Genomic DNA, 15075 nt, shown 5'->3' with positions numbered 1-15075 from the left:
GCATCTCAAAAGGATCAAAAGCAGGGGGACCCACTGGGGCGAACTCTGCTTCCCCCACTGCCCCAGGGAGCAGGGGCCGCACTCTGCTTCTAAGCCTGGAGGAAACATGAGCGTCTCCCTGCACACACACAAGATGCCTGGGATGAGATCACACAGACAGGCTTCTGGAAGTCCTGAAGTCACATGGGCCGGGGTCACCAGGAAGCCCAGGGTGTCCTGAGCCGCTCACCGCCTAGAACCCGCTTACCGAAGGAGCGGCGGGCCTCTCCGAGGAGCTCCGGGGCCAGCTGCGGCCTGCTCTGCGAGGCCTGGGAACCCAAGTGCCGCAGTCTGGCTGGGCACAAATGCCGCAGTCTGGCTGGGCACACAATCACGAGCCACCACACAGCTTGTAGATTCAAACAGCAACTCTATTCCCGAACTCACACCAGCCGTCTACAATCACGTTCTGGGGAAATCCACGTTCTCTGCCCAAATCCACCCCCACTGGGCTTCTGTCTCCCCAAAAATACTGTCTGAATCCCGTGAGAACTCAAGGGGAACTCAGGCAGCAGGATACGCCCTATTCCCAGCAGGAATAATCTTAAACCTTAAACCTGGAACCTAAACCGGGAACGCCCTAAACCCGATTATCCTAAACCGGGAACACCCTAATCCGCCCTGGTCCTTGAGCAAGGTCACCTGCATGCAATGTCACTGCAAAATGTCCTATTTCCACGAGTCCTTCCACTAAGCAACATGGGGTACGCTGGCAAGGAAATTGTCATACCTACTTGGCTAATGGCTCCCAGCACCCAAGATGCAGTCCATATTTTTAAATGGTAAAATCTCCAAAGGAAGAATGAGTTGTGAGAAATGAAAATCACATGGAATCCATATTTCAGGGTCCACAGGAAAGTCTGCTGGAACCTGCCTGCACTCACCCTCTCACGCGGGTCTGAGTTCGTGCCATGTGGCTAAGACAGCCCGGAATGTGGCCTGCTCGTCCTGAGCCCATCTGAGGGGTGAAGGCTCTCAACACAGTCCCCCTGGTGTGCGTGTGGGCTTTGGGCCTGACCTGCCAGGGCTTCCTCACACCACAGCCCAGCAGCAGCAGGTCTCTGGTGACCTGGGGGCGCTCTGCAGGAGTACGGCTCCCACCTCCGACATGGCTGCTACTGTGGCTTATGATAATCCACTGGGCTTTATCTCTGCGGCAGGTGGACTGAAGGTCCAGATCCCTCCACTCCCCTCAGCAGACACCTCCCTGCAAAGCCCTGCCCTGGTGGCGAGTCACCGAGCGATCCCCCTGCATGGACAGCATGTTCTGCCCTAGCACTTCTCATGCCACAGTTTCCGCAGGACAAAGTGCTTCACTGTATTCAACTGATGTCTGGTGCAGGACCTGGTTTACAGAACTGAAGGTGCTCTTGGGCTGCTGCAATCCATCCCAGTGGTCCTTGCCCTCCTCCCTCTGAGCAAATCCACTGAGGTGACCTCACAATAGTCTCGAGCCTTTGCACCTTGGCTGGACACCCGGGCCAGAGCCCAGCAGTGCCCGGCAGCCTGGAAAGGCAGGCAGCTTGCGGGGGGCCTGACGCCAGTGCCACCTGTGTGAGAGGACGACCTTTCTGTGCCTGGGTTTCTTCTTCTATAAAGTGGACAGAATCACTGCATAAGTATGTGTGAAGCCCTCAGGTGTGGCCCTAACCTGTAATCCCAGCCATTTGGGAGGCTGAAGCAGGAGGGTCCCAAATTCAAGGCCAACCTGGGCAAATTAGCAAGAGCTTGCCTCAAAATAAAAAATACAAGAGGGCTGGAGGTACAGTTCAGTGGCAGAGCACCCTGGGTTCAATCCCTAGGACTGCAATATATAAGTAAATGAAATTAAAACCCAAGAAAGTTTAAAAATAAAGACACTGAGGCAGAACTTCGTGGGAACAGCTGGTATTGCTCTTCCAATAATGAATGATGATGCTCTTCTTCCTTATTGCAGTTGCCTCTTTGACCATGAGTTCTGACTACAACACTCTTCGCACTAGGAAATGCAAGTTAAGGAGGGTCCCCAGAAGTACTGGGGGTCCAGGACAGAAGGTCTACACAACTTCCAAAACTGTGCTGCCAAATACCCAAGGCCAGAGCAGCCAAAGAGCCTCAGGAGAGCTCCACACTGGAGCAGGAGGCGGTGGTCAAGCAGGCAGACTGACCAGATTTCCCAGGCACCTAGAGCAGCACCAGGACCTACGCACAGCCAGCCTGGGACCAGGGCCGCCTGCCAGTTCTGCCCTGTGAGGTGCCAGTTTCCAGCAAGACTGCCTCCGGAACGAGCAGCCCACCCCCTGATCCTGCCCCAGTAATCTGTGCCCACCACCTGGGGAGGGAGGGCAGACAGCTGGGCAGGAGCCCCCGAGTGAGCAAGGGATGGTGGGCCTTGGCAGGTGGAGCTGAAAGGGTTTGTGAAGAAATGGCCTCCCTCACCTCCCGGCAGGGAGGGTGTCTACAGAGGATAAATTGCCCCTCACTAGTTTAAAACCAAGAGCAAAACAGAACCACTTAACACACACACAGCCCGACACTGCCGTCAGCCGCCTGCTCTACTCCTCAGAACTGCAAACACTCCTGGACCTGCAGGGGACTGCAACTGCAGCCCAGAGGCAAACCAGAGTCAGGGAGGACGCAGACCTCCCTCACGTCCAGCGGCACACAGGGCTCCAATGTCCACACCGCACGGGAAATCAGCATTAAGGCAAAGGTGGTGGAGAAAACAGTCTACATATAACACTCTGAATGAGGAGAGCATTTTAATAAGCAGAGTTAGGGAGGTCTACGATTAGGAACCACTGAACATCTAAAATAAAGAGAGATTTCAAAACGTACACCAACACCAAGAAGATGGCTTCGCTTTAACTATCAACATAAAAAAGACGTTTAGGTTGTTTTGTTCCAATAAATAACAAGTGATGTAAATCCTTCATTAAAAATGGCTCTCCTTGGAAAGTTATCTACATCCTAAAAAGAAAGAGTGATTTGATCAAAGCAAGCAGCATGTGCTTCTAATCTGGCTGGATCCAGGTGAAATCTAAGTCCAGTGCCGTCCATCTCCAACCTTTCTGGGTTTAAAATACGTATGTGGACAGTACCCAGCGGGCCCTCAAGGAGAAGCCATTTCTGAACTGCAAAACTGACTTCAACTAGCAGATACTTTTAATCAAAATGAATTTTAAAAAGGTAAAATAGAATTTAAGTAGATTAGACTAAAATTTCAAATCAGCCAGGGGACAAGAAAAACAGCAGGAATTAATGGCGTTCCACGTGGATTAGTCATTTCCTTTGTCTGTCCTCACAGCTGGAGAAGCCCTGGAGATGGCCACTGAGCTTGCATACGCAGACGCCCTCAGTTGTGTGTCTGAGCCTGCTGCCGCCTCCGCCTCCAGACCTGGGGACCAGAGGCTGTGCCCACAAGCCCACAGCTGACCTCCCCTGAGCACAGCAGCTGGACACTGTGGAGCACAAAGGCTGGCTCCGCCCAGCAGTGAAGGCCCACTGGAAATGTCACTCACACGCCACTCACCTAGAGGCAAGGCTCCAGCTTGTGCCTGTGCAGAGCACACACACTCCTGTACCTCGGGGGTCTAAGCACAGACAGCCCACCCTGAGGGGTAAAGGACGGATGGTTAACTTACAGATATTTTAAATTTTCCAGGTCTTCAAACGCTCCGCTCGGGATCTTCTTGATCTGATTATTGTTGAGAAGCCTGTGAAAAACAGAGACCCTCCAGGTTATGCTGAGCAAAACCCTGCTTAGCCACGGGCAAGGCTGGGTCATGACTGCCCCTCAGACCTGCTGCCCAGTCAGCAACCGCGGATTCCACAGGACGGGCGTGGCCCCAGCTTGCGACCCACAGCCCCATACCCTGCTCCAGCAGCGTCCACATCCCTCCATGAGCATTCACCTTCACGCACACTGGAGAAGGCCATCCTGCCTCCCGTGAAAGGCACATCTCCTGCCAACCTCTCTGCACCTGTCTCCAGCCAGGGCTGTAACCCACTTGGAACAACTGTGAGGTTTAGGAGGGTCCCACACAGTGTCACTGGAAGTAGAAGCTACGCCCGCTTCCACAGATGAGAAGTTGGTGGGCACAGCCACCACATGCCCTGCCCTCAGGGGACCTGGCTGGCTCCTTCTCCCCACAGCCCTGCACCCAGGCCTAGCGCTCAGTCCTGGTGCCTAAGAGAGACCTGCGCATTCTAGAGAGACTGGTGTGCTGCCCCCACACTGCCCTCCAGGAGGTCCGAGCTCTGCAGCATAACTGTCTGCATGTCAAGCCCACCTACCTCCATGCCAAGCTCAGCAGAGGTGCTGTCCTGCTCAACCCACAGCAGGGAAGCAAACCCACCCCATCCAGGAAGGAGCTGGGCACAAGGCCATGGGCGTGGAACATGCAAATGCCACCCCACTGTCCATCTCCAGCTGTCCCCATCATGCAGACTGGAGATGGCCTGCAGGTACCTGGTCAGGACCCTGCTTCTCCTACTGGACACCACCGAGCATTCTGACTTACAGTGTGTTCAAGTTCCTCAGCCGCCGGAAAGCCCCGGGTTGGATCTCTCTGATCCTGTTGAAGCGAAGGTCCCTGTGAAGACAGAGGAAATGCTGCGATCCCGAGAGCCCAGCCAGCAGCACTCCTGCTGCTTCTGCTGTGCTGCACGGTGCAGAAGGCGTTTACAGATTAGATCTGGGTCCCGGAGTAGAATCGCAGGCACCACCTATATGCCCCCTGTTCAGCTGACGCCCCAGAACGTGGGCCTTCAGATAGTCTGAGGATAGCGTGCTCTGGGGGAGTGGCACACATTCAAGACAGGCGTCGTGCCCACTGGTCAATGGGGAGACCTGAGAGGACCCAGCACTTCCGTGGCTGGGGCTGGGCCCCTCAGCGGCTCACTGCCTATGGAGTCCCGCAGGTCATCTCCAAGCACAAGGCAGCCCAGTAGGTCCACCTACAAAGAGAGGCTGTCCCACCGACGGGTTTCTCCGTGGGTTTCCAAGTGGGAACTTTAAGTAAACGTGCCCTGTTCAAAGTGCTGTCTGTGTATGCAGGAGTGGGGCGAGGATCCACACAGCCCGACTGAGACCGGGACAGAGTGGATTCCAGGCTGGCCGGGCAGCAGGAAGGCTTTGAACCCTGAGTAGTTGACACAGCAGAGTGCGCGCGAGGCTCTGACCAGGCAAGAGCCAAACCACTGGGCACAGCCAAGGTCCCAGGCTTGCTGCGGCAGTGGGTAAAGACCCACTGTGTTGTCTGGCTCAGGGCCTGGACCAGCCTGACCAAAACCATCAACTTGGGACGTACCCAATAGGGGTGGTCGTGGGGGACTATGTCACCCCAAATTTGTGTTGGTGACCTGGCACGTCAGGTCTCCTCAGAGATGCATCCTCAGAGGGGGCCACTCTAACCCCTCTAATCTGGGGACCTGGCACAGGGAGACCACCAAGCGAGGAAGGCAGGGCACAGTCGGAACACAGGTGGTCACTAGCAGCCTGGGAGAGGCCTGGACTACTGTGGAGGGGCCACAGTGGCTCTCAAGTTTGGATTCCGGCCCCAGCACTGTGAGGCTGCACTTTCTGGTTGAGCCATCCGATTGTGGGGTGGCCACGTCACCCTGTAAAAACACTGGGCGCTGGGTGACGTAGTGGACACTGCCTATGGTGCTTCCCACAGGACACTTCCTACCTCCTGAAAGGCTTGTTGTCCTCTCAGGGACAATTTAATAACTGCCAGTGACTTGCAGAGCCAGTTCTTGTCTGTGGTTCAGTCAGACGTCTCTCGAACACTGATGTCATCACGATTCACCGTGAGCCGAGCAGCAGCAAGAGGCATGTCCGGCCCAGCACTGCCCCTCGCTCGGGAGGGGGGGGTGAGGGGGCCGAGCACACAATAGCTTCTGCTCCAGGGATAGGAAGGCGGAGGCCAGTTCCTGCCCACAGGTGACCTCGACCGCACTCGAGTCTCCAGCTCCAGCCCTCGCCTGGCGCTGCCTGACCCACACACGCCCCAGGGCCACCACTGCTTCTAAACAAGTGGGGCTTTCACTATCCCTGGAATCCAGACCCCCAACAGTCCACCTGGGGAGGTGTGAAGGAGAAAGGGACAAGAGGAGCTGGCGTCCCAGCAGGACCTCAAGGAGCGCCCGCTCCTCGGTCCACTGAACCGACTGTCAGGGAAGAGTTCCTCAGTCAGGGCGTCAGCACAGCACACACTGGCAGGGGGCGCTCTCTGGCCCCACAGTCAGGAGTGCAGAGTTCTGCTGCCTTGATCAGGTAAGAGGATGTCCTGGACACCCGCCCCATGGCCAACTTGCACGGACAAACGCCACAGCACACAGTTTCTGCTGGACAGAGCTGGCCTCTACGGAGGGGCTACCTCACAACTGGGCACAGCAGACCACTCCCCACATTACCAGCCTGACAGACAGGGTTAGGAAGACTGGGGTCAGGGTCCCTCGGCAGCACAGGGGATCTCAGCAGAGAAAGTGAGCCCACAGAAATGGAGCACACTGCAGCTCCAGAACCAGGAAGTGCAGCAGCTGAAGGGGCACGCCACCGACCCGCAGAGGGCGGCCTCGCAAGCGCAGGACATCCGAAGCCAGCCCGAGGACAATGCTGGGTGTCCACCCTGACCCCTCCATTGGCCCACACCTGGACAGTGGACCTGGGAGGAGCTGTGGCGGCCACTGTGATGCCCTGGAGTGTGTGGGCCCAGCTGGCTGGCCATGCAGCCTAGGTGTTGACACATCACTTGGGGACTAGGGACCACATGGGGACCATGACCCTCCAGAGCAAGGAAAAAGGCAGAAGGAAGAGGCCCTGTGGACCTGCAGGGCTGCACTTCTGCATGGGGGACTTGCAGAGTGAGGTCGGAGGGACTCGGGTCGGCCCACAGCAGCAGCAGCTTCACCTGGGCTTGTCAGAAAAGTGCATTCTGGGCGGTGGCCCTGGGCAGGCAGCGGGGACTGCAGGGCAGAGCAGCAGTGTGTCCTTGAGCTCCACTCCTGACCTTCAGGGATGCTGGGAGCAGAGTCCAAGCACATGTCCTTCTGCTGTGTGCGTGCGTGTGGCAGATGCAGGATGTGCACACGGCATCCTCACCCCAGCGGCAGCACCAGTCTTCCCCGCACCCCGTCCAGTCCCCGTCCTGTCCTCAGCCCGCTCCTCACTGGCACTGAACACAGGGTAAGTAAACAAAATTAACTCCCATATCCAGGGCCTCCCTGTCCCAGGAGACGAGCCTCCACCCAAGGCTCGAGAATGTGCAGGGTCCTTGGCCTCCTTCCTCACACGCACAGGCACAGGTTAGCTGACAGCAGAATATCATTTTTAAGATCATAACAAATATTTCCACAAAATATTCCCATTGAATGAACGCTGCCCTGAACTTCAGAGTTAGAGAGCTCCTCCCAGGCCTCCTAGAATCTCCCAGCTCTCACCTGCCTCCTCCCTCTCCCCCTCCCCTGGGCTGAGGGGCTGGGGCTGGGGCGCCACAGTGGGCACCTGCCTCTAATGCCCTGGCCACCTGGTGACTGCCCTCAGCACCCCTGCAGAGTCACATGTCCTGGCAAGCAACCCATGTCTGCAGCTTCCTTGGGGTGGCAAGAAGAGGAAATGGGAGTGGATTCCAGAAAGTTCCTGGAAAGCCATAAACGGAGTGATTTCCTAAAAAGAACACGAAGAGCAAACCCCAGAAATGGCATCTGGGAAGCTCCTGCTCAGGCCAGGACTCAGCCCCACACGTTCCCTTTGACTGCACTGGACCTAAGTGGTGTCTGTCTTTCTGAAACACAGGTCAGCCAATACCAGACAGGAGTCAGAGGGAAGGAGGCAAGGGCGGCCCAGGTCTGCGTGAGAGGCGCTCAGGGACACACCCCTCCCCAGGAGTGTTCCCGATGAAGCCATGCCTGGCGGCTCCTCCTGAGGGGCCCACAGCCCCCAGGGCAGTCAGGAATTCAGCACAGGACGGCGCGGGGCAGGGACTCTCCCAAAGCTCCTGGGAACTTTCTCTTCTGTGTCCCCAAGGTAACACCCTGGCAAAACGGGACAGGGCTTGTTGGGGCACAGCCCCAGTGGAAGGCCACAGGAAGGAGGAACGAAGGGACAGGCAAGACGAAGCCCTTTACACAGCCAGAAAGAGCGCAGTCAGGAAGCGTCTCCCGCAGCCCTCGGCTTGGAGCAAGCAGAACCGGGCACTGCCCTGGGAGTCCACGTTAGCCCCAGCCCCCCATGGAGCCCCCAAGTCCACCGCTGCTCCTTCTGACCATCAGGGAGCCTCTCCAACGTGAAGAATGAGCAGGAAGAAGGAAGGGCCACTCTTCCAAGTCTCAGTGACCGCTGGGCTGACCTGAGTCTCTCATCAGTTTCCAAGGCCGGGAGCTTCGGCGTGGCTTTCTTTGGTTTGAATGTATCTATGATTCCAAAACCTTGATAGACCACAACCCACCCCCCACACAGCTGTCCAGACCTGTCGTGTTCAGTAGGAAGCACTGAAGGACAGGTTTATATCCAACATCAGGATTGTGCTTCATCTCAGAACCACAGGGTGACAAAAGTCCAGAACTAAAAGGGGACTCGGCCATGTTTCACTCAGTCAGCCCAGGGACTTGTGCCTTGGAATTCCCTTTCACAGTCGGAGACGGAGCAGGACGCTGGCAAAGCTCCATTTAACCACAGAAAGGTTACTGTGAAGATAAGAGATGGTCTTTAAAGACTGCATTGTAAAGCTCACCTGGCTACAATCTTCAATACTGATTTCTAAAATAAATAATCTCAAATTTCCCCATTCACAAAAGTGACATACTTTTAAATTTATTTTTAAACAAACAAAAAAATTAATGGCCTGCCAGCAAACTCAAAATTACAAAGTACATCCTGTTTGGTTTGAGAACCAAAAGTATTTCAGTTGTAGACAGAGAACTTAATGCACAAACGTGACTTTCAGGACATGAAGAGGAAGCTCACTGTGAATGGTGGAGCAAGCTCAGGGGTTCAGACACTGCATGCAGAGCTCTCCACAAACAGCCGTCTCAAAGGCAGAGCCAAGGTGCTATCGGCATGCTTTTATTACCATCTTCTTCTTATCATCTGGGTTTTCTGGACTTTTTAAACAGTATTTTTTGGACATCTTCCCATGTTACAAAAGACCTCTTATCACATTTGGAACACATCACTGGAAGTCATTTTGGTGTCTAGCATGCACGAGTTCACCCCCTGTTTCACCAAAAAGAAAGAAAGGGAACAAGTCATTTTGGAGCACACCTGTAATCCCAGCTGCTAGGGAGGCTGAGGCAGGCCGATCACAAGTTTGAGGCCAACATCAACAATTTAGCAAGACACTGTCTCAAAATAAAATCAGGACTGGAGAGACAGCTCAACAGTGGGGTGTCCTGGACCCTATCCCCGGTGCCCCAAAGTCATTTTGATGTGAACTGCAGAATCCACGCTGTTTGATGCTCTTCCTCGTGACGAGCCTTTGGCAAAAAGCAGTGGCAGCCCCAGCTTTGTGCTTCAGCAAGAGGCTTCAGAAGCAGGAGGGACAGCAGGTGCACACCCCTCTCATGGCACCAAACGGGAACACCACCTGGGCCCCCAGAGGACCGCCCGGTGGCAGTGCTGAGCGCAGCTCCAATCACACTCCCTGTCCGGCCTCTCCAGGTGCAGGGCAGCTGTTGCAGAGGCTGGAAAACCAACCTAGGGGTCCTCACTGTGTCGGCTGGCCTAACTCACATGAGCTGATGGTGCCAAGGTCACTGTTCCCACACGGGATGTGCAGGCAGTCCTGCCTCGGTGTCTAACGAGATGGCTTTGCCGCAGTCCTCTGTGGCACGGGCCTCAACAGCCCAGAGGCTACCTGGACGGCCCTGTAGTGGGTCACTGTGCACTGCGACAGCTGCTGACGAGACAGGCAGAAAGCAGGCTGGCCTCGTCCTGGGTGAGGACAGCAGCACTGCCCCTGGTGCAGAGGGGCCAGGAGAGCACTTCAGGGTGCCTGGCTTTGCCTCCCAGCAGCGTCTGAGCCCTGCAGGGAGAAGGGAGGGTCTCCCAGTTAGAAGGAGGGTGTGGAAGCGGGGGCCGGGGCAAACATCAAGTTCTGAGACGCCAGAGAGGCCACCCAGCAGACACCCAGGTCGGAGCCAGAGGCTGAGGGTCGTTGGACAGTAGGTGTGAATCCACAAGTGCGCTGCCAGAGGAGGCCCGTGGAGACCCTATCCTGCACAGAGGCAAAGCTGGAGTGTGGGAGAAAGTGCTTTCAGAGAAGGGATACCACGGAGGGATGGGTCCCGGAAGCGCAGGGCGCGACTGAGGAGGGTGGCCCGCGCTGAGGCCCCGGAGCCACACCAAGCAGCTCTGTGAACCACGTCCACATGCCATCTGGGCAGAGGGAAGCACACCGCTGCCCACACTGAGAGTGGACAGCCTCGCCCGGGAGGACCGTCTAACGGAACCTGCACACACGCTGAGGGAAACCACGCCGAGATTTACCCGACAGCCGCATCTCCCTCAGGCTGGAACCGACTCCAGGCCCCCGAGTGGGTCCGGGCATCTCTGAGGGTCATGCACCTTTTTCTCATGAAGACTGTTCTTTTCCATGTTTGCTTTAGGATAAAGCTAACTCTGCTGCTCCACACACAGGAGGTCACAACAGGAGCGAGCACAGCCCGAGGCAGGTGGCTGTGTCGCCTGGAGGGTGCCTCCAGGTTGGAGCAGAGCTGGAAACAGACCTCCTGACTGCAAGAACGAGCTGTGGCTGGGATCCACCTTGCCCACTGCTGGGAGACTGACATGGGAACATCTTTCTGGGCCTGGAATAGTATTCCATTTCACTGAGTTCTTTGTTGATCCAGGAACAGTCTCCCCGGGACTCAAACCACAACAGCTTTCTTTGGGACAGGCAGTCCTGCCACATGCAGAGCAGGGGTCCCGCTTGGGGAAGCTGTACCTCATCCCAGCTCTCTCCGCCCTGAGGACTAGGAGGAGGAGACACTGGACAGGGGTCTTGCCTGACCACATCTGCTATGCAGGTCCTCAACCTCCCAGTCTACTTGCTTTTAGGTATCCTGCATTTTACCTCAAAACCTGAAAATGCACTTCCCATGCAACTCCACAGCACTGTGGCTGCTTTAAAACAGAACACATTTTTTTTTTTGAGAGAGAGAGTTTTTTAATATTTATCTTTCAGTTTTTGGTGGACACAACATCTTTATTTTTTATTTTATGTGGTGCTGAGGATCAAACCCAGCGCCCCGCGCATGCCAGGCAAGCGTGCTACCGCCTGAGCCACATCCCCAGGACTAAAACACAACACTTTTAAAGGACTAGCAGGAAAGAAGAGGCTCCTGCCCTGTCAAGCACAGGGCACTGTCACCCCAGCCCAGAGGAACCTCATGCCGCAGGGCCTCCCCACAGATCCTGTTCTTCTCCAGCGTGGCCAGCAGCAGCTCCCAGATCCGGTCATGAGTGTGGGAAGCCCATCTGCAGTGTCCCCTTCACCTCCAGCAGGACAGCTCCTGATCCCCACCTCCTCCACCCCAGGCCAGGAGCCTTCCCCGTCTTCCTCCTGTGACGCCGATATTGCTCTTGGGTTTAAGCCCCTTCAATGGCTGCAGCTACGGCTCCTAAAAAGTCTCCACTACGAGGTCATGGAGGCCCTTCAGTCTGTGTGTGTGCCAGTGCTGGGGCCAGCGAGGTTCCCTCCGTCTTTCCACAGTGACCAGTCTCGGGCGTGTCAGCGCATGTCCCTTTTGCGTGGAGCGCACACCTCCTGCCCGCCAGCATCTCTCAGGACTCTCGTGGCTCAGGACAAAGCTGAGGAGCTCACACTTGTGCTGTGATTTCACATGACCTCCTGGCCACAGAGTGGGTGAACCCTGGACTGCAAACTGCCCAGGGGTCACCAAAAGCCTGCACAGGCCACCTGCCGGGACGGCTTAAGGGCGCCGGTTTCGAAGCTCCAAAGGCACCTAACCAGCGAATCCCCCCAACAGGGGAGTTGAGAAAGGCCAACACTCTACCACAAGCAAGAAAGCACGGGAACCGGGCGGCTCCGTCTCGGCCCAGAGAGGGTTTAAAAATCTATCACCAATTCTTATTTATTTAGGGGACACGGTCTTGCTAGGTTGTCCAGTAGGGTCTCAACTCCTCCCACGTAGCTAGGACTACAGGGGGCACCACCACACTCAGTCCAGCCCTGTGTGCTAAACGGGATTCTCACCCTAAGCACTTCTAGAGTACTGCACCCTCCGGGCTGTGTATGCGCTGGCCCCAACACCAGTACCCTGCGGGGGGTGCAGCCAGCCTTCTGCTCCAGGTGTTGGTGCACCGCCCACCCCAGACACTCTTACAGCTCCCTGACCCCCACTGCTGGGAGCCAAAGGTCTGCATCTCCCCAAATTCACATGTTGGCACCTGATCCCAAGGTGGGGCCCTGGGAGGTATGAGGTCATAAGAGCTCCTTCCTTTTGGTGAGATCAGGGTCCTCATAAAAGAGGCCCCTGACTGCTCCTGCCCTCCTTCATGGGAGGGCAGAGGAGGCCCATCTGTGGGCTGCGGAGCAGACCCCACCTTGACCTTGGGCTTCCAGGCCCCAGAGCTGTGGGAAATGAACCTCTGTGGCCTGTAAGCCACCCTCTGTGTGGTGTCCTGTTATAGCAGCTGGAACACACCAAGACCCCCCTAGAACAATTAAGTCAGTCAGTGATGTCAAGTACATCAGGAGGGTCTGCTGTCCCTTCAGGGGCAGGGATCCTGGGACAGGCGCATACTTGGAGGCAGAATGACCGTCAGGCCTGGGCAGGGTGAAGGGGTCCATTCGGGCTTCCAGGCAGAGGCAGTGGGGCCCTGAGGCGGTTCCTCTTGCTGCTCTCCTCCTCTTTACAGCCCCCTCCCTGTCTACCCCTCTCACTGCAGATGGCTTCCTCTGGGCTGTGGGAACAGCTTGGGGCAGGGATGAGTGGGATGTGGTCCAGGAGAGAAGGGGAGACCAAGGCTGGCCCAGCAGCGGTCATGGCCGGGCCACGGGCCTTTCTCGGAAACCAGCCATCCCCTCTGGAGGGGCAGACCACACATTACTCAACCTCATGTTCTGCAGATTTAGCGGGACAACACACAGAGGGGTAAGAAAGCATCGGATGAAGCTGGCTGAGGTTCAGGGGAGACAGCAGGGACACGCCAGAGACAGGGAGCAGGACTGGAGTCCACTTTGGCCCAGTGCCCAAGCCTCCACCTGCTGGAGGACCAGGATATCCTCCCCCACACCCAGCCACATCTGCCCTCAAGCACACTACCCCCAGGAACGCTGCACCTTGGATGGAATCTCAGTGTACTTTTGATTTGCATTTCTCTAACTGCCGAGCTCCATCATGACCTAGTATGAGGGTGCAGCTCCATCATGACCTGGGTGCAGGGTGCAGCTCCCCATAACCTGGGTGCTGGGTGCAGCTCCCATGACCTTGGATGTGCAGCTCCACCATGACCTTGGGTACAGGGTGCAGCTCCCTGTGACCTGGGTGTAGAGTGCAGCCTCCTGTGAACCTGGGTGCAGGCTGCAGCTCCCATGACCCAGCATATAGCCTCTGCTCTGACGACAGTTGTGGGTCTGTACATGAGGGCTCCTAATCATACTATCCCTAAGCTACAGATATGTCCCTGCTGACTGCCACCCTGTGCCTGCGGTACCCCCTGTGCCCAGCTGTTAAAGTGGGACTGCAGTGGCCAGTACTCTAACTGCAGCATTCTAGGCACTTGGGCAGGGCAGGGTCATCTCTGCCTGTAGTCATGGTCCCCAATACATCGGTGGTGCTGCTCAGCCAGCCCTCGAGGCTGCTGATGTTCACCATCCGTCAAACCCAGTGACAGCCTGAGTGTCCCTCCCAGCATCTCTGAACTCCACTCTCATTCCTAAACTCCGGGTTAGTCCCTGGTTTGGAAAGGTCTGCCAGGGAACAAAGGCCTGTGGAGAGGGTGGGAGTCCCCTGTGCCCATTCCTCTGACAGCCTCTTGTTCAAGTAGACTTCCAGTCCTCTGGGACCCTCCAGAGATGCTGTATGGACCTCCAACAGTGAGGGCCTCCCTCAGGCCACGTAGGACTGCTTCTGGTCTCAGAGCCCCGGGGGGGTGGGGGTGCCAAGTCTCTGTTAATTTCTCTGCCCATCAAAAGACAACCCAGAGCACCAGGCATCTGTAATCAACCCCAGGCACCTTAGAACCTTTTAAAACCAAACTGTCAATATAAGTAATCAAAACGCAATTTTTTACTATGATTGCAGATACGTCTGACTTTTTTAAAAATAATCAGCCCACACAACCCAGTCCCCTGCAGACTTTTGCTGCAGGTTCTGGAAGCCCAATGTTGCTGGGTCTTCCAGAATGAACAGGGGAGAGTCCTGCAGAGTGTCTCCGCAAGCCACGAAGTGGAGAAGGGCCTGGGGGTGAAAGGAGAAGACCTCTATCCGCAGAGCCGGGGGCCAGCACAGGAGCAAATCCACGCCTGAGCGCCCAGGGCAGTGCTCTGCAGGAAGCCTCCTGGGAGTCCAGAGGCTGCACAGAAGGAACGAGGGCCCAGCATCCAGACTGACAGTCCCTAAGAATGAGGCTCCCACAGAGCCGGGTGGAAAGGAAGCCCCGTGACCCTCAGCAGAGTCTCACAGCAGCCACAACAATGAGCTTTGTCCAGGAGTGAGGGCCGCCCAGCCCTGGCTGCTCCAGTTCTCGTCCCATCCTGGTGCAGAGTAAACCCGGAGCTAATGTTTGCTTTGGACCTGCCCTTGTCCTGCCTGGGACTCCTGAGGCAGCGCTGTGGTCACACACGAGCCACCCCCCTCGTCCTATCTCTGCATTGTCCTGCTCCGATAGCTCAGAGGGAGACGCTCCTCCACCCCTCCCAGAGTGCCCCCACCCACAGGACGGACTTGAAAGGAGGAGCGTGGGACCACGTGGCGGTCCTCCTGGGAGGGCAGGCCTGCCCCACGGTCACCATGCTTGCTGGGGCAAGGTGCCCAGGAGAATGAGTCCAGCTATGGCGGGTGGGTGGGGAGGGCCCCGCAGAGGAG

General features: G+C 56.5%; 1 protein-coding gene across 1 annotated transcript in view; it reads right to left on the bottom strand.

Annotated features, from left to right (window-relative positions):
- Pxdn (peroxidasin) overlaps positions 1 to 15075 on the bottom strand; it is a 73570-nt gene that overhangs the window by 36402 nt on the left and 22093 nt on the right. Inside the window, 2 exon segments of the mRNA XM_015480019.2 lie at positions 3663 to 3734; positions 4542 to 4613. Coding sequence (XP_015335505.1) covers positions 3663 to 3734; positions 4542 to 4613 — 144 coding nt within the window.

The sequence above is a fragment of the Marmota marmota genome, unplaced genomic scaffold (assembly GCF_001458135.2).
Source record: "Marmota marmota marmota unplaced genomic scaffold, marMar, whole genome shotgun sequence".
NCBI lineage: Eukaryota > Metazoa > Chordata > Mammalia > Rodentia > Sciuridae > Marmota > Marmota marmota.
Note: the sequence above shows the minus strand (reverse complement) of the source record. Positions and strands in the feature narration are given on the sequence as shown.